This window comes from Leopardus geoffroyi, chromosome C2 (assembly GCF_018350155.1).
Source record: "Leopardus geoffroyi isolate Oge1 chromosome C2, O.geoffroyi_Oge1_pat1.0, whole genome shotgun sequence".
NCBI lineage: Eukaryota > Metazoa > Chordata > Mammalia > Carnivora > Felidae > Leopardus > Leopardus geoffroyi.
The window spans coordinates 72,912,541-72,933,101 of NC_059333.1; the positions used below are offsets into that span (position 1 = coordinate 72,912,541).

Below are 20,561 nucleotides of genomic sequence, written 5' to 3' on the forward strand. Positions count from 1 at the left end.
CCAAAAAGAGGAACTAACAAACCCCTGAGAATTTGACCCAAGTATCAATAACAAGACTCAAACATAATTTTGCTCATCCAAATTTTTACTATTCCATCTCATTAATAACGGGCCTCATAGGGATTGCTGCTGTAACACAATGCAGCATTCTTACACAATTTCAGAAAGCAGTATTACATTAAAAAAAACAAACTGTTAAAATAATTCTAAAATCCCGTTATTTAAAACAGGCCAAAATTAGGAGTTTAGAAAATGTGTTTATGCTGTGCATTGTATTTCTCCTTCTTACTATTTATCAAAGTTTCATTATGTGATTTGCTTAATGACAGTCTCCTTCTCTCCTACTAAATTATAAAAAAAGTGTTTTTTCATATGAAGAACTCACAAATCCCAGAACACATCTTGGATTCTAATTTGAGACATCGCATTAAAAAAGTTAAATGCTATCACTTAGGTGATCAATTTAAATTAGAGTGAATGTAAAAATAAATAGGATGGATTCTGAAAAGATGGGAAAATAGGAAGCAACACAAATTTGTCATCTAGACAACAACTGCACTGGCAGAGTCTATCTGATATATCTATTTTGAAATTCTACTGAATCCCAGAATAGGCTATAGGAGGCTTGCAACTTCAGGGGAAGTACTGGATGGTAAATTGTGGTTAATTCAATCATCTCAGCTCTTAGCACAGTAGCAGCTGTCCAACTCCCACCCCTCTGCCCTGTAACAGTTAGCTGTGCAAGTGTTCTTGGAGTTGCTGGCACAAAACTTGCACAAACTAGGAGGGACAAAAAAACCTACTCTCCAAATATAGGGGATCTGTGCTCTGATTGCTAACTGCTGCTTCTGATCACAGAGGTGCAGACAAAGAAGCAGTGGCCATTATTGTTGTCTTTCCATTGATACAAGCCCCTCCCCCTCTGGTTCAAGTGACACCCAGAGGATTTGAAGGGCAAACATCTCCTCCAACCATTTCATTTTTCTATTTTTCCCCTTTTGAGAGTCAGACACAGACACCTAGGATATTCAAAAGTGGTCACATATATAAGGGAAAGTAGAAAGCCACTGTACCTGTCCAGGGAAGGTTTAGGCAAAGAAAAGACCTAAGGAAGACCTTAAGTTTGTACTGCAGACTGATTTCTTGGCACAGAGCTAGCCTACAACAATTAAAACAATTAACAACAATAACAAAAATAAAAACAAAAAACAGCAAACCTTAGGAAACAGGAGAACCTGATTTCCAGAGTTAAAGCATCATAGGAGTCAAATGTCCAGTTTTCAGCAAAGAAACCAAAGGCATGCCAAGAAACAGTAAAGAGTGGCCCATTCAAAGGAGAAAAAGAAAGAACAAAAGAAAGAAAAGAAACTGCCTTTAAAAAAACCTGGTGGCAGACCTACTAGACAAAGACTTTGAAACAACCATATTAAATATGTTTAAGGAACTAAAAGGGAAAGTAGACAAAATGAAATATGGGGAAATTTATAATAGGTAAAATGGAAAAATCTATAAAAAATAAAAAAGTTAAAAGGAAATTCTGGGGTTGAAAAGTTCAATAATAGAAATGAAAAATTCAATAGAGTAATTCAAAGGCAGATGCGAGCAGGCAGAACTAACAAACCTGAAGATAGGACAGTGGAAATTAAGTCTGAGAACAGAAAGAAAGAAAAAAAAAAAAAAACTAAAGAAAAATGACCAGATTCTAAGGGACCTAGGGCCACCATGAAGAGGACCAACACACACCTCATGGACGTCTGTCTCAGAAGAGGAGAGATCAAGGAACAAAAAAAATATCTGAAGAAATAATGGCCAAAACATTCGCAAATATGATAAAAACAACACCACCACTACATGAGTACAAACATCCAAGAAGCTCCACAAACTCATGGTAGGATGATTCACATCGAGACATATTATAATCAAATTGTTGAAAGACGGGGATGCCTGGGTGGTTCATTTGGTTAAGCATCCAACTCTTGGTTTCAGCTCATGATCTCTCAGCTTTGTGGATTCGAGCCCTGCGTTGGGCTCTGTGCTGGCATGGTAGAACCTGCTTGGGATTCTCTCTCTTCCTCTCTCTCTGCCCTTCCCTTGTGCCATCTCTGTCTCTCTCAAAATAAACTTTAAAAAAAAACTGTTGAAAGACAAAAAGAATTTTGAGAGCAGCAAGAAAAAAGTGACTTATTACATACAAGGGATCTTCAATAAGATCATCAACAAATTTCTCATCAGAAACTCGAGGTGAGAAGGCAGTGGGCTGATATATATATTTAAAGTACTAAAAGAAACCCCTTGTCAACCACGAACCCTATCTCTGGTAAAACTGTCCTTCAAATGTGAGGGAGGAATTAAAATATTCCCAGATAAACAAAAGCTGAAGGAGATCATTACCAGTAGAGCTGTCCCCAAAAAAATAGAAAACCAAAAACAAATGCTAATGAGAGTCTTGCAGGTGGAAATGATAGGACACCAGAGCATAAGTCAAGGTGTTTGAAGCAATAAAGATCTCAGTAAAGATAACTATAAGGGCAATTATAAAAGCAAATATTATTGTCACAGTGCTTTTTATTTTCTACATATTCTTAGAGGAAATACTTTCAGTCTTTCACCACTGAGTACAATGTCTGCAGTGGGTTTTTCACAAGGGAAAGATGAAAAGAGTTCTGTAGATGAATGACAGTGATGGTTGCACAAAAATGAATGTACTTACTACCAATGATATATAAACTTAAAAATGGTTTTAAGATGGTAAATTTTTACATTATGTGTATCTTACCACAACTAAAAATTTGGAAAAATATATGACCTCAAACTAATTATGAAAATGTATCAAACACAAATTGAAATATATTCTACAAAATAACTAGCTAGTTTTCTTCTAAAATGCCACATTCATGGAAGACATACAGTGGGGGCTACTCCAGGTTAAAGGAGACTACAGTGTCATGAAGGCAATGTGTAATCTTAGACTGGCCAAAGGATCTATTTTTGTTTCTCCTATAAAGAATATTATTGGGGCAACTGGCAACTGTACATAGTACAGTACCACTGTACTATGGTAATACTTTTGTTCTTATGAAAAAATACTTAGTGTTATAAAATATTTGTATTTAGAGGTAAAAGGGGCATGAGAGAAACTTCCTTTGAAATGATTCATAAAAAATATTTTAATTATATAGGAAGAGAAATGATAAAGCAAATATGGTACGTAAAAATATTAAGAATTAGGGGAGCTAGGTAAAGGTATGTGGGATTTCACTGCACTATTTAAAAAAAAATTTTTTGGGGGGCGCCTGGGTGGCTCAGTCGGTTGAGCGTCCGACTTCAGCTCAGGTCACGAACTCGCGGTCCGCGAGTTTGAGCCCCGTGTAGGGCTCTGGGCTGATGGCTCAGAGCCTGGAGCCTGCTTCTGATTCTGTGTCTCCCTCTCTCTCTGACCCTCCCCCGTTCATGCTGTGTCTCTCTCTGTCTCAAAAATAAATTAACGTTTAAAAAAAAAATTAAAAAAAATTTTTTTTAACATTTATTCATTTTTGAGAGACAGAGACAGAGCATGAGCAGGGAAGGGGCAGAGAGAGGGAGACGGAATCTGAAGCAGGCTCCAGGCTCTGAGCTGTCAGCACAGAACCCGACACGGGGCTTGAACTCACAAACTGCGAGATCATGACCTGAGCCAAAGTCGGATGCTCAACCGACTGAGCCAACCAGGTGCCCCGGAAAAAAAAAAAAATGTTTTTTAATGTTTATTTCTGACAGAGAGGAACAGAGTGTGAGCAGGGGAGGGGCAGAGAGAGGGAGACACAGAATCTGAAGCAGGCTCCAGGCTCTGAGCTGTCAGCACAGAGCCTGACGTGAGGATGAACTCACAAACCATGAGACAGATGATGACCTCAGCCAAACTTTACTGACTTAACTAACTGAGACACCTAGGTGCCCCTCATTGCACTATGAATGCAATTTTCTTAAGTCTGAAGTGATATGAAAATAATATAAAACAAATTTAATAAAAAAGCCAAAATATAAACAGAATAAGAGCACTGCAGTCAGTTATTAGTGTGTAGTTAAAAAGGCTCATCAAGGTAACTTGAAGCATGCTTTCCTATTTAGGATTACCAATAAAATGAAAATGTATTAGGTCATACTTTAGATTATACTAAAGATCAAATTAGCTAAGACTTAATACTCAAATGTTTTGTGAAAGCTGTATGGTCCAAAAGTGATAAAAAATGGTCTGCACTGGATATATCTGTAATGTAACTACTCTCATGTCATGTTAGAGTTGTAAACTTGTCCCTTGCACAGACAGTAGGCTCCTAGAGAACAAGGCCAATGTTATATTTATATCTTAGTAGCTACAGGACTGGAACAATAAACAAAAAAATTGAATGAACATCAATCCCTCCAAAACACATATTTGAGTGTGTACAAAAAATTTTACACACACAAATTAGCCATAAAGCATTTTCAACTATACCTTAGTTACACGACAGATTCCCACAACAGGTTGAAATAGAGGTCTAAAGCATCTGGTTTTATTTTATTTATTTATTTTTTTTAATGTTTATTTATTTTTAAGACATAGAGAGACAGAGCATGAACAGGGGAGGGGCAGGGAGAGAGGGAGACACAGAATCTGAAACGGGCTCCAGGCTCTGAGCTGTCAGCACAGAGCCTGACGCGGGGCTCGAACTCAAGGACCGTGAGATCATGACCTGAGCTGAAGTTGGAAGCTTAACTGACTGAACCACCCAGGCGCCCCATAAAGCATCTGGTTTTAAATCAGAGTATTTCCTCTGGGGTAGAAAAAGACATTTAATAGGTCAGTATCTATGTGGAGTACTGGAGCTACAAGAAACTGAGTAGTTTCCCCACTATCACACAGCCAGAAAGGGGTGACGCCAGGAAGTGGTAGTCAAGTCTCACTATGAAGTCCATGCTCCTCATGCATCTTCAGCAGCAATTCATTATGCCTTTCTCCATACCACTATGTGGAGGGCTTTCATAAAATGTAAATGACGTGATCAATATAAAAATAATCTGAAAAGTATAAAAATTCTACAAATAATTAGACTATATCTATCTATCTATCTATCTATCTATCTATCTATATATCGGTAGATAGATATAGAGATACCTATAGATAGATAGATAGATAGATAGATAAATAGACAGATACAGAGTCTGTAATAAGGCTATCTATATATATCTATATATAGCTATCTAATTTGCTTAATCCTCAAATTCATTAAAAAATTTTTTTTTAATTTTTTTTTGAGAGACAGAGAGAGTGAGCAGGGGAGGGGTAGAGAGAGAGGGAGAGGGAAAGAGAATCCCAAGCAGGCTCCACACTGTCAGCCTTAAGACCAATGCAGGGCTTGAACTCATGAACCATGAGATCATGACCTGAGCTGAAATCAAGAGTCAGATTCTTATTAACCAACTGAGCCACCCAGGCGCCCCTCCTCAAACTCATTTTAAATTACTCAGGGAGGCATTATTCCCCATTTTAACAGATGAAGGGAGTATAAAATGTAGAGGTTAAGTAACTTGTTTGAATTGCACAGGTAGGACTAGACTCCAAATCTTGCGTCTTCTTCTATTTCTATGACACCCTGATGCATCTAAAATGTAAAGTAGTAGATCTTTAGAAGAAAAACTATTTCCACTTAAAATGGTAAAATAAGGGGGGGGGGGTGCCTGGGTGGGTCAACCAGTTAATAAGCATCTGACTTCAACTCAGGTCATGATCTCATGGTTCTTGAGTTTGTGAATTTGAGCTTCTGCATTGAGCTCTCTGCTGTTAGCACAGAGCCTGCTTTGGATCCTCTGATGGCCCCTCTCTCTGTCCCTCCTCTGCTCACTTTCTCTCTCAAAAATAAATAAACATTAAAAAATGTTAAAATTAGGTTATCTATTAAGTAAGGCTTTCAAATTTATTTGAGGACATTTTAACCAGTTATACTAATTTTAAAATGTACATGTTATACTTGATTAATCAGGAAAAGGCTTACTGATTGTGGAAAGTGAGGCACACCCTATAGGCTTCTCACATTATACAACATAAATTATTAATCTACCCCACATGCACTTTCGTAGTGTATTTAAAACCTAAAATGAGGCTAAGGAGAACAAATAAGCCTTTCTCTTGTGCACGTACCCTCATTTGTTTTTCTAACTTGTTCCCTGGTTTACTGTCTCAAAGAAATATGAAATAACACTAATAATATGAATAGCCAAGATCATGTGCTAGTTGCACATACATTATTCTTCCAATCACTGTAAAACATCTCAAGTTAGTATTACAATCATCTTCAGTGTTACAGATGAGTAAACACTGTGGTTAAGCAAACTGCTCAGAGTTATACAGCTGGTAAAGTGGTGGGACTGGAATTCTAAACTAGATCAATCTGACTGTAAGACCTCTCCTTTATAACCACAAGGCTATGCAACATCTCCACAGTTTCCAAATGTAGTGTAATGCTGTCAGGGACACTTGGAGTAAATAAATCAGAGGTCTCTGAGCAGGAACAGACAAGTTCCTCATGGAATGTAAGAACAAAAACTACTATAAAATTTCAAAGGACTCTAGGAAACTCAACATCAAAAGATGAAGTGACAAGAGTAAAATAAACTTTCAAACCCCTACTTAAAAAAATATATTATACTACTAAATCTTAGATGCTTGAAGAGATGTTACACTATTACAATAACACATAGGCTGCTTACTTAGAATTGTATTTTACTTATAAATTCAATTCCTCTCTTCAACAGAGAGGAAAAAATCCATTTGGACTTATCTGTTAAATTCTTGGTGGCTTTACAATGATTTAATTTTTAATGATTTTCATAAAGGGTGAAAGATTATGTAGAAGAAGTAACATAATACAAACATAATACAAAGACTACAGTCTTAGTGTAGTATCTGTAATTTCCCCTAGAATCCCATTTTGTTCCTATTTATTTTCATTTTTTAGGAGGGGAAGGGCACTGAGATAAGTAATCACAATTGAGATCCCATTTTTACTCCCAACGGGGAATTTACTTCAAAACTGTTTACACAATCGGGGAACCTCAGCCGTCTGACTTCGGCTCAGGTCATGATCTCGTGGTTCCTGAGTTCGAGCCCCAAATTGGGCTCACAGCTGTCAGCGCAGACTGCTTCAGGTCCTGTGTCCCCCTCTCTCTGCCCTTCCCCCACCTGCACTCTCCCCCTCCAAAATCCTAAAAAACGGTGTTTACACAATAAACATACTATTTTTATCTCGATTTTATGCTACAGATCAGTAATAGTAAAAATAGCTAAAGATGCATTTATTTGTACTTTGTATGAGATTGAGATTGTTCACAACAGAATAATACTATCATTATTTTGACTTTGAATGACGTTGTTAATGTTTTAAAACTACTAAAGCTCCTAAGCTAAAAAAGTTCAGATTCTCTGACATTTGGCTATTATTTCATTTTATTTTTTGACTGTCGTATGTTACCTTTTTAAAAAGAAAATTTTATTTTAGAATAATTTTAAATTTACAGAAAAGTTGCAAAGATAGAAGAGTTCCCACATACTTTACATATATGAGTTCTTATTTTTAACTAATAAATGTGAATGTTACCTAACCAAATGATAGAAAAATATTTCCAAAGAAGATAAATATATATCGGGAAAAAAAAAGCTATATAAAATGACACATCCACTACAATATGAGGATGACGACTTTTATTATCTTTAGAAACTAAAATTCCTAAAGCAAATAAAAACCGGTTTAAACAATTTACAAGTACAAAAGGCATGATAACGAATCTAAGGAAGTTTAATATTATGAAGTTCAGAATGTGTCCTATTTCATAGTTAACCTAAAAATATGGCAAGTATTGAACCCATTTTATATTAAATTACAAATATTTAATTCCCTAAAAACACCAACTGAACCCCAAAGTGAATTACTAAGTCTAACAAAGAAACAGTTAAAACAATTTGAAAAGAATATAAATGAAACATTAAAAGCAAATGAAATTTTTATAAAGAAAAAAGAAACTAATAAAAACCTGTGGTATGGTGGGTAGGATGACAGTATTCTCAGCAGGGACTGGCAGGACAGGGATCACAGGGACAGTGGGAGAAGAGGGAGGTACAGCTTCTGTTGGCTAAAAATCATCAACGACAAAAAATCAGGAAAAATACCAAAATAAAAGAAAAACACATAACAAAGTTTGTCATAAAGTATAGTTTTCAGAAATAACTGAGAAATAAGTAAAATATTAAATATGTAACTTTAATTGAGAAAATGCTCTCCAGAAATTACTTTAGAAATCATTATACGACTACTAATAATTTTAATAACTATAATTAAAATGGGTGACTACTTTCTAGATGTTTAAATGAAAATAATAAAAGATAGTGACCTAGAATATATTCCTCTTCTAGGAGACAAAACACTCACTTTATAGACTACAAAACATTTTTCCAGCACTCAGAAGCTATCTGACTGCTTTTCTCCTTGTATTCAAGGTGTGAAATGTAATTTTATTAGCCCATCAGACAGGCAGGCAGTTGGGGCTTAGAAATTCACAAAACAGTCAAAGGACTTAAAAACTGAATCTATATCATTTTTTTATATCTATGCTATTGACCTCTACAAGAGAACTGTAATAACCTGCCTTAAAATTGCCTTTAAAGTCATTAATTCAACTACCATTCACTGAGTAACTATTATATGCCAGACATTTTCTGGAAAAAATTTAAAAAGTAAGAACTTTAGTGACATAATTTAAACGGAATTTTTCTTTACAGTCAATTACTTTATCTGGATTGATTCAATTCATTTTACAAAGATGTAAATGGAACACAGAAGAGGTGTTTTGTATCAAGTCCTAATCCCTGTAAACTGAATTCATAAACATTTGCTATACCAATAACATATACAGATATGATATTTTCTTACATATGTAAGAAAAACATTAAAACCAAACTGATAACAGGACACTGTGCATTAAAAGAAACTTAAAACAAGAAGAACAAATTTGCTGAAGAACTATGCTTTTTCTAACAAATACAAAATAAAATTATGATGCTGACTTTCTCGTTTATCAAATCAATCAGTTAAAATTTATCAAAAATGTATGAATTCTCCAACAATAGTGCCGGGACAACTGGATATCCACATGCAAAAAAATTGAAATCAAAGCACTCTTGCATCATATACAAAAACTAATGAGAAATTAATCAATGACCAAAATAGAAACACTAAAACCATACTCATAAAACCAGAAAACATAGGGGTAAAATCTTCATGACCTCGGATTTCACAGTGGATTCTTAAGTATCATATCAAAAGCGTAAGTGACAAGAATAAATGAATTAGACTTCATCAGAATTATAACCTTTTGTGCATTAAAGGACATTATCAAGAAAGTGAAAAGACAACTTACAAAATAGGAGAAAATGTTTCTAAGTCATACATTTGATGAGGGTTATAAAAATCCAACAACAAAAAGATAAAAACACAATTAAAAAATGGGCAAGGACTTGAACAGACATTGCTCCAAAGGAGATAAACAACTGGCCAATAAGCACATGAAAAGATACTCAACAAATTATTAATTAGAGAAATGCACATCAAAATTAGAATATATCACTTCACACTTACTAGGAGGCTGTAATAAAAAAAGGAAAACAAAAATAGAAAGAAACAAGTGTTGGTGAGGATGTGCCAAAACTGAAATCCTCAAAAACTGCTGGTAGGAATGGAAAATGGTGTAAGCTGCTGTGGAGAACAGTTTGGTGGTTCCTCAAAAAAAGCTAACCATACATAGTATTACCACATGACCCAGCAATTCTACTCCTAGGTGTATATACTCAAAAGAACTAAAAACAGGGACTTGGATACTTTTTTTTTTTTTGAAGTTTATTTATTTATTGAGAAAGAGAGGGAAAGAATACCAAGCAGGCTCCATGCACAGAGTGGAGCCTGATAATGTGACCGTGAGATCATGACCTGAGCCGAAATAGAGTTGGACGCTCAACTGACTGAGCCAACTAGGCACCCCGTGGATACTTTATATCATTGTTCACGGTAGAAATAACCCAAGTATCCATCAACAGATGAATGGATAAACAAAATGTGGTATATACATATAATGAATATTATTCAGTCATAAAGAGGAATGAAATTCTGACCCATGCTACAACATGGATGTATTTTGAAAACATTATGTTTTCAGGTGAAATTAACCAGACACAAAAGACAATATTGTAGGATTCCACTTACATGAAATGTTTAGAGTAGGTATATTCATAGAGATAGAAAGAAGTTACCAGAGAGAGAAGTTAGGAGAGAGAAGCATGGAAGTTATTGCTTAAATGGTACAGAGTCTGTGAGAGGTGATAAAAAGGTTTTGGAGATAGATAATGGTGATGGATGCGACAACGTGAATGCAATTAATGCCAAAGAATTATACAGTTAAAAAGGTTAAAATGAAAAATTTTGTTATATATCTTTTACCACAATAAAAAAACCTCAAAATAAATTAAAAAATTTTTAATGTTTATTTATTTTTGAGAGAGAGAGACAAAGAGTGCGAGTGGGGAAGGACAGAGAGAGAGGGAGACACAGAATCCGAAGTAGGCTCCAGGCTCTGAGCCATCCATATGGAGCCTGACATGGGCTCGAATCCATGAACCATGAGATCATGACTTGAGCGGAAGTCAGATGCTTAACCGACTGAGCGACCCAGGCACCCCTGAAAATAAAATTTTTAATGCATGGAAACAGGTCCCTTCCCACTGCTGTTGGAAATATAAATTCATACAAACTTTAAGGAAAGCAATTTAGCAGCAATTATCTATAGCCTTAAAAACGTCTAAATTCTTAGACTTAATTCTGGCAATCTATCCTAAATGAATAATTTAAAAAACAAATGTTCTAATAGTCTTATTACATTCTACTGACCATTGTTTATACTTGGGGAAATATGGAATACCTTAAACATCCAAAGGTGCTGGAATGGAATGGTTACATTTACAAATAATGATAATTATGTAAGATTAAATATTATACAACAATTAAAAATCATCTGTAAGAACAGTCTGTATGTCAATAAAGCCCCTGTAGGTCTGGCTTGGGACTCCAGTCACCAATTATATATTGTTTCCATACAAAAAAATCTTCAAATTCCATATTATAAGTTTAAAATGAATAACTTAAATGCTAATCAATTTTCAGTGGAATACTTATATGACTTTTTAAAAATGTTTGAAAACCCAGAGGTTCTGACTCCAAATTTATAACGAAGTATAAGAAAAAGATAGTTTTAAAAGAGCTGCCACTTGATCACCTAGGTATAAACACAGAAAATGAAATGAATCCCATCTCTGCTTACACAATACTTATAATTAGTTGCAGATTATTTGCTGACATAATTGGGAAGTATGAAAATTAGATTTCTAGAAGATAATAATGATAGAATATCATCATGACTTTGGTTGGTGTAGGCAAAGACTTCTTTAACAGGAAGGTACAGATTGTTGAAACCAAGCAGGTGAAGACACCATCTGAATGCAGGGAGTAGAGGGGTGGCAGCAGTCTAGCACAGGGTGCTTGGAGCTTGAGCAGGATATGGGCAGAGTGGTGCCAGGAGCCTGATGTTTTTCTGGAAACCAAATGTGACAAAGGCATTATCTATGTGGCAGTAGCAGTAGTCTGGTATGAAGTGTAGGAGCCTCAATGGAGTAAAAAGGGGGTTTGTTGGAGCTTGAGCAGAGTAAGGAGGTTGTCAATGGGAGATTGCTTACATACAGGAGATTTTGATCCAATAAATAAGATAATGGGAGCAAGATTCCTCATGTCAGAGAAGGGAGTTAAAATATGGAAAGGGAAAAAATTAGCATGATACCTATGGTTTTAGAATAGAACTGGAAGTTAGAATAGAACTGGAGGTTAGCATGAATGCATGGTTTTCAATATATATAGACGAACACAGGAATACAGACATAAATGTGTGTGTTTGTATGTACATATATTCCCTTGTTCTGTCCACAGAGAATATCTAGAGGCAGTAACACTCCAATAGCCTGAACACACCTATCATTCAGATTATGGTTTCTAAATATATATTCTGAAATAAAAAAAAAAAAAAACCAAAACAATATAGGAGTCTTTGGAGAAATGGCTGAATCCAGTGCTAAAACTTAGCCAAGTATAATATGAGTCTAAAACATCTTGTTGTGCCAGAAAATATAGAACTGCTCAAGGAATAATGAAGGCATGACAAAAGACACAGAAGTTAGCTTGAAGGGTTTTCATCAGTCAGACAAGGAACAATTTGAGAATCAAAATAAAGATAACAATAGCATACAATCCACTATATAAAAACAGGATTCCAAGAGTCCATACTGATTTAATAATTACAAGAACACATGAACAGAAGAGAGAGCATTTCCTTAGAGTAGAATGCCAACTAAAAAATGTATAAGGAATTAGGGAATTACAAAATCATTTGGCAACCATCACAGTAATAATATATTACTATGTATTACATAGTAATAATACATACATCAATAGATGCAAAAATTCCACTGCTGCTGGAGGAACCTTCTATTTCATTCCAGCAGATGAAAATTTAAAAAGGACACATGGATGCACACAAGTTATCTCTCTTAAAAGCTTTTATTAATTACAGTAAAGAAATCTAGTAGGTACTACCTTTTTTTTTTTTTAAGTTTATTTCTTTATTTTGAGAGAGGCAGACACAGCACAAGTGGGCGAGAGGCAGAGACAGAGAATTCCAAGCAATCCCGATGCGGGGCATGAATCCACGAAGCCTTGAAATCATGACCTGAGCCAAAACCAAGAGTTGGACCCTTAACCGACTGAGCCACCCAGGTGCTTCTCTAACAGATACTATCTTAATCAGAGTTAACATCACCAGGGATGGCACAAATCAAAATCATGCTGATAGGCTATAATAAGAGCATATCACTTCTGAGAAATTCCAATCGAAGATGCATAACCTGAATCTAATCACTGAACATCTAATACACTACAAAATAACTGGCTTTAGTCATCCAAAGTATCAAAGAAAAAAAGTCTAAAGTTTATCATTATTTTTTTGTAATTTCAGTTTTTTTTTTAGCAGCTTTGTTGAGGTATAATTGATATACAAAAAACTGCACATATTTAATGTATACAACTTGTAGAGTGTGAACATATGCATTATCTGTGAAACCATCACCACAATTAAGGTAGCAGACATATCTATCACCTCTCAAAGTTTCCTTATGCCTCTTTAATAGGGTCAGATATTAGCTGATTAATGATCTATTTTAATATTAAAATAAGGCAAAGCTAAATGCTTATGTCAACTTTCAAGGTCAAGCATGAAAATTTCCTCCACTGGGCAGTAGCTCTCTAAAACCCTTTATGATAAACTATAAATCCTTTAATATTACATTCAAACTGGCTCTAAGTGTCTTTAAAAAATCTATCTCCTTTAAATAAGGATCTAAATACCATTTTTTAAAAAATCTTAAAACAACTTATACTATCTGAATCCACCCTCCCCCCCTCTTCTGTATAGGGCAAGTACTTTGAAAAGAACATATGCCTCTGCCAGTTTCTTAAGAGAAGCAAACCCTTCTGAGAAAAGCCTTCAAAAACAAACGACATATCAATATATAAAATTTCCTAGTCTTAGCTCATAACAACTTCAGGTAACAAAGAATTACAGAACAACAAAATAATTCATTTAGTTCATCTGAAACAAAAATACAGCCCTAAACAAATAATAGATAATCAAATGAAGGTTGAATAATGAGGAAGAGCATAGATGTTATATCCAGTAACACTGTGAAATGAAGAGGTAAGAGGATATTTTAAGGGCACAAATGAGAACAGGGTAGAATTCTGGGGAGTTGTAGAAGATTCTAAATTGGAAATGTCATGCTTAAGATTCTCAAATAAATAATGAGATAGCAAAATACACTAACCATTATATTTGGGTTATTAGAGAAAAGGAGGAATTCAACATAAGCATTTTAAACTTGAAAGCTCTTATATACATGTTTCATTAGACAATGGTGACTATTATATACCATCATCCTTTTCCTGCTCCATTTGTATCACTCAATAAGATCAGCTCCAAAGAGTTTTGTTTTGTTTGTTTTTTTTTAATCATGACCATGTGACTAACAACAGTCTCAGTTGTTTCTATCCATAGCAACACCACAGAATCATTAGTCTCTGAGGCTGCCTTCAGAGACTTGTTTCCATGACAACAGAGGCTATAATATTAACAGTATCTCAAAGAACACTGCAGAAAATTATAAATTCCTGTAAAATAATTGGATTGCACATATTTTAAACGTGCTTTTTCTATGCCAGTATCAGACTGACAGCTTACGGAAAAGTGTTTCACAATCATTTTTAGAGAAATTTCTTCATAGTTTTACATTTTAATGTAAGATCTTAAAATGATGAAAACAGCTTTTGAAATGTAACTGATTTTCATAAAAGTAGTCTGAAGCCTAATTTAGGTATAGCCACGTGCATAAAGTGTACTGCACATCAACAGTTATGACCATGCACTACCCTCTTTCATTGCCATTCATTCAGTAACAAATGTCCCTGCCTCTTCTTTAAGAAGGTAAATCCTGCTGAGAAAGTCTTCAAAAACAAATGACATATCAATACACAATTTCCTAGCCACAGCTGATAACCAATAGAGCTGTAATAACCAATTCAGTATACACTCAGGAATCAATTCAGGAATGAATGAGTGAGCCTACCTTTACTAAATTGCATTATGCTTAAAATAGTTAAAACAGTTCTTATATGTGCATATGAATCCTGACTGATACAAGAAGAGACAGAAAGGATAATTAGGAGGCTGCTGTGATAATCCACCTGAGAGGTCATCAGTGGCTTAAACCAAATGGTAGTGATAGTGAAAATGGGGATGAGTAGTCAAATCAAGATAGATTTTGAATGTACAACTGGTATTATCTGGTAACTAATGGGAAGTAAGGAGTGAGGAAGGACTATTAAGAATAACACCCACAATAGCCACTAAAAATGATCTTTTCCATTATAGTTAGACCCAAGTGTAAAAGACTCGCAAGGCTCTCTGAATACATTTTCAAATGTTTTCTCACTAAATTATTTATTAAAATGACTTTCATAGCATAAGATGAAACTCTGAAGAAAGTTAACTGAAGCCACACTACAGGATAATTTACAATTGTTTACATCTTACACTAACATGTTACATGAATGAGGTAAACCGAGCTTAGAATACTCACAAAGATTTACACCACACTTAGGGAAAATGAAATATATGAATTAGCAAATCTTTTGTTATTGATATCTTACACAACAAGGAAAAGTAATTACTCTTGTGCCAGTTGTGTAAGTACTTTATATTTTGTTTTTATATGGCATAGATAATATTCTTAATCCAAATTCCTTTGTTTAGAGATCCACTATGCCACAATGAGATATGTTTCTCTGATGTAATGTCAAATAAGCTATCTTAGAAGGGGGGGTAGAAAACAAAACAAAACACAAAAAACCTGGCAAGTTTTTTTTGCATGTTAATGTAAAGATAAAATACAGTACAGTAGATTTATCAAAACTCTGCTTGGGAATCACTGTACTCAACAGGAGTCCAGTATCTTCAGAATAAAGGTGTTTTTCATTATTTAAATCTGATTCTTTTTGATTCAAATGACTTTTTTGCCACAGTTACTGTGGACACCTTCAAAAAAAATTGGTGCAGTGGAAAAAAAGTGTTATTTGAACAAGCTGTATGGGACATCCATGTCATAATTATCTCAGAAGCAAATGTCAATAAACTAGATACATTTTAAAACAAATCACTAAGGTGTTAAATTACAAAGTTTTGATTTTAAAATAGCAAAGGGGAGATAGGAAAATAGACCTAATGATTAATAATCCTATTACAGAAACATGGGTAAAAATCTGTTACTTTACACAGACAGATCACCTGATTCATGAATCTATTTCTGCTTACAAGATTCAGGATACTGAGTTAAAGTTTATCATCCTTTTATTATGAGAAAATGGCATTCTATCAGCATTCAGCTGGTCACTCTGTACTGGTAGAAGGATGAGTTAACAACCACTAAAAATTTAAAGTAAACAGAGACTTTAAAGTTGGATTTAAATTTTTTTTTTTTTCCAACGTTTATTTATTTTTGGGACAGAGAGAGACAGAGCATGAACGGGGGAGGGGCAGAGAAAGAGGGAGACACAGAATCGGAAACAGGCTCCAGGCTCTGAGCCATCAGCCCAGAGCCCGATGCGGGGCTCGAACTCACGGACCACGAGATCGTGACCTGGCTGAAGTCGGACGCCCAACCGACTGTGCCACCCAGGCGCCCCTAAAGTTGGATTTAAAGATATGATTACTTAATTTAATACGTAGGTATGAAACTACCAACTGCAATATACTTTTTTTAACCCGATTTTTTATCAGAATATGGTTAGAGAAACCTGCACAACCATGGACTTTCATGATTGAAACAAAAAATGGGCTCTCAATCCTTAATAATCATGCCTTTACCCTATTCTATTCATTCTTCTATAAGTCCCTAACAATTCCAGCCCCTGCTGCCTTTCTTCCATTCTCCTACCACTTAGTGTTTCAGCCATACTGACCTCCCGCCTGTTCCCCAAATATCCTGAACATGTTCTGGTCTCAAGACTTCATTTACTATTCCACTGCCTACAATGCTCTTGCCCCAGATATTCACATGGCTCAATTCTATTACTTCTTTCATGACTTAATTCAAATATCAAATATATATAGCAGATACTGCTAAAAGACTTTTTGTGTGCTTGGGTAGCCACTACAATCAGAAGGTGTTCAACAAGATGTTCTATAATTGATGAACTTAGAAGTTTCAAGATATAAAAAAGTCAAAATATTGCCAATTTAATGTTGTCCTTTATCTAGCAATAGCTAATTGCCTAATAATGTCCTATTTGAAAATAAACATGTCTTGCTCAAGTACATTTGTTCAGTAGATTTGCATCTCTCTCTCTCTCTCTTTTTCTAATATTTTATTTTTAAGTAATCTCTACACCCAATGTAGGGTTGGAACTCACAACTATAACATCAAGAGTTACATGCTCTTCTGACTGAGCCAGCCAGGAGTCCTTCATCTCTTTCTTTCTTTTTAAAACTGTATTAGGAAGTATTTCTCATTGACAGCTCACATTTAAAACCTGTGGTGCTCATCTTCCAAACTTCTAGGTTCTACTAATATCAACTTGCCTCTAGGCCCCTACCACATGTGGTAGCTGCTTCCTGTGGTTACTATCTCTGTTTTACTTTGGTGTTTTCATTTTTCCTTTTCAGTTCTCCAATTCTTTTTTAACTACCCCCTATATTACATTCTGTTAAAATACTTGCTATAGTTCCTGTTTTCCTGGCTGGACCCTTGTCAAGATTACTAATACTCTGGCTAAAATGTACATAATTCTTTATCACTCTATATTAGGTTGTTTCTCCTATCTCTAGATTCCTCACTTAAAAAACCAGAATATTTTGTGGAACTAATGATAATGGTGGTGATAAAGATGGTAATGATGATGAGATCAGGTATTATAAGGGTTTTGCTTATACTGTCTCATTTAATTCTCACTAAATCTTGATGCAAGAAACATTTTCATCCCTATTTTCTACAGGTGGAGGAAACAGACTCTGAGAATTCAGGTGTATTTGTTCAAGGTGCCATGGGTAGTAAATGGCAGAACAGAGATTTAAAACTCAGGCTACCATCTTCTAGAGACAGTTTGCTCAACCAGTATACTACACTGTGTCTTTAAAATACTTCAGAAGGAGTTATGTTACTATCATATTTTACCGCAAAGACAATACATAATATCATAGAAAAGAAACAAAATACTTCATCAATCCTTAGCTCAAGGACTGGCAAACATTTTCTAAAAAGGGCCAGGTAATACATATTTTAGACATTATGGACCATGCAATTTCTGTTACAACTACTCAACTGTGCTGTAGTAGCTTGAAAGTAGCCATTGGCAATACACAAATAGGCATAGCTGTGTTCCAATGAAACTTTATTTACAATAAGAGGTGGCAGGCTGGATTTGTGCTGACTCCCATTTTCGTGATTTAAATTTTTTTTTTCAACGTTTATTTATTTTTGGGACAGAGAGAGACAGAGCATGAACGGGGGAGGGGCAGAGAGAGAGGGAGACAGAATCGGAAACAGGCTCCAGGCTCTGAGCCATCAGCCCAGAGCCTGACGCGGGGCTCAAACTCACGGACCGTGAGATCGTGACCTGGGTGAAGTCGGACGCTTAACCGACTGCGCCACCCAGGCGCCCCCCATTTTCGTGATTTAAAAACAGAAAAAAAGGCTGATTAGATCGATGGAAAAAAAACAGAAAAAGACTTCAAGATACCTAGGCTAGTTTTTACTAACTACAGTTGTTTTAATTCTGCTGCAATGCTTACTCTATGATAAATAAGCAACTCCTCCCCTAAAAATATGGAAGTAGAAAATTAAAAAAAATAATACATATGGAAATTTCAATTTTCATCTATAGTTCTTTAAAATATATTTTTTTTATTTATTTTATTTTATTTTATTTTTTTCAACGTTTATTTATTTTTGGGACAGAGAGAGACAGAGCATGAAAGGGGGAGGGGTAGAGAGAGAGGGAGACACAGAATCAGAAACAGGCTCCAGGCTCTGAGCCATCAGCCCAGAGCCTGACGCGGGGCTCGAACTCCCGGACTGCGAGATCGTGACCTGGCTGAAGTCGGACGCTTAACCGACTGCGCCACCCAGGCGCCCCTAAAATATATCTTTTAAAAAGGCCTATATAATAAAGCAGTGTTCTTAGCATTGAAAGAATTATCAAAACAAAAAAAAAATCTTTACTGTATGCAGCCTTTCAGTTTAGGAAGAGTGATTAAAATGACATTTTTGGTCTGCTTCCCACTCCCACACTCCTCCAAAATCTTGCTATGGTATTTAGTATCGCTGAAGCAATTAACTCCTAAGATTGGTATGCATTTTGGATTTTTTTCCTTCTCGCTTTCCAAATACTTTCAAATGGATTTCTTATTCAAATTTATAATGCTTTGAGGCATTAGATGGTTCCACCAAGATTAGTCAGAGTTAAATAAAGAAAAACCAGGCTGGGATCTGTTTTGATCCAAATCTCAGAGAGTATCTCTTAATATTCCTTCAGGACCAATAAAAAATCTGTAAGACAACCAATTTGTCTCATTCTGTCATAACAATAACTGCTTCCCATTCCAGAGCTGGCTCAGTCAATAGCCACTGTTTAGATTTCACAAATACTAAAAATATTGTTCAGAAATGGGACTAAATTGGGGTTTATTGAAGGATAAAGAACTAATAGACAGGGCTCCTTTTAAGACATAAGGGAAAAAAATCTTCTAAATACATATATCTAGAGGAAGAAGAAATTGTGTTTAGGCTTTCCTAAAATTCCACTGCTTCCAGATGTCGTTGCCAGTTGGTTTATACTTGCACAAAAAAGGTCCAGTCTTGGGGCGCCTGGGTGGCGCAGTCGGTTAAGCGTCCGACTTCAGCCAGGTCACGATCTCGCGGTCCGTGAGTTCGAGCCCCGCATCGGGCTCTGGGCTGATGGCTCGGAGCCTGGAGCCTGTTTCCGATTCTGTGTCTCCCTCTCTCTCTGCACCTCCCCCATTCATGCTCTGTCTCTCTCTGTCCCAAAAATGAATAAACGTTGAAAAAAAAAATTTTAAAAAAGGTCCAGTCTTTTTTGATTGACTTGCATATGCCTGTAAAATTATTACATCAGTTGGCTTATTTAAAGTTTGTTAAATAAGGTGATAATTGTAGGCTACTGTTCCCACATGGTCTGAACAACTATTTTTACCTTTATAAAAATTCTAAATTTTGATATAAAATGGATGACTGAAATGTTATCTAAATAATAGGGCCAGGAAGTACAAAGAATAACATGGAAAAAAATCTTTAAAGAAAATGAATCTAAGACAAATTTTAACAGTAAGAATTTAAATTCTTCATATGTATAAGAATATATATGTCTCAAATTTTTCACAGACAGCTTTGAATTGCTTCTGAAATACACATGATGTTTACAAAATCTTGTAGACTTTTTTAAATTAAAAAAAATTGAAAAAAATTTAAGTCATAGTTCTACATAAAATTGGCTTGACAAGTTTACAGTGATCAAACCATATTTAGAAGGTCCAAATTTCCTTGTAGCCAGCATCAGATTAAGTGAAAATAAACAAGTATATAACATTTGTTTATTCATTCAACAAACATTTATCAAGTGCATTCATTGTGCTAGACTTTGGCGATACAAGAAAACATACATCTTGTATTACCAGCTCTTGTGAAGCTTCTGGTTCAGCAGCTCATATTTAATTTAATTTTATTTTTTGAGAGAGAGAGAGAGAGCACAAGGAGCGGAGGGGGCAGAAGGAGAGAGAGAGAGGGAGAAAATCTTAAGCATGCTCCATGGTCATTGTGTGGGGCTCGATCTTAC

General features: G+C 35.4%; 1 protein-coding gene across 33 annotated transcripts in view; it reads right to left on the reverse strand.

Moving 5' to 3' along the window:
* DLG1 (discs large MAGUK scaffold protein 1) overlaps window positions 1-20,561 on the reverse strand; it is a 276,519-nt gene that overhangs the window by 117,629 nt on the left and 138,329 nt on the right. For 17 of the 33 annotated variants that reach the window (XM_045502494.1, XM_045502493.1, XM_045502498.1 and 14 more), the window contains one exon: window positions 8,047-8,145. The exons of the other annotated variants lie outside the window; for them this stretch is intronic. In XM_045502494.1, coding sequence (XP_045358450.1) covers window positions 8,047-8,145 — 99 coding nt within the window. The remainder of the gene's footprint in view (window positions 1-8,046; window positions 8,146-20,561) is intronic. 33 annotated transcript variants of the gene reach the window in all.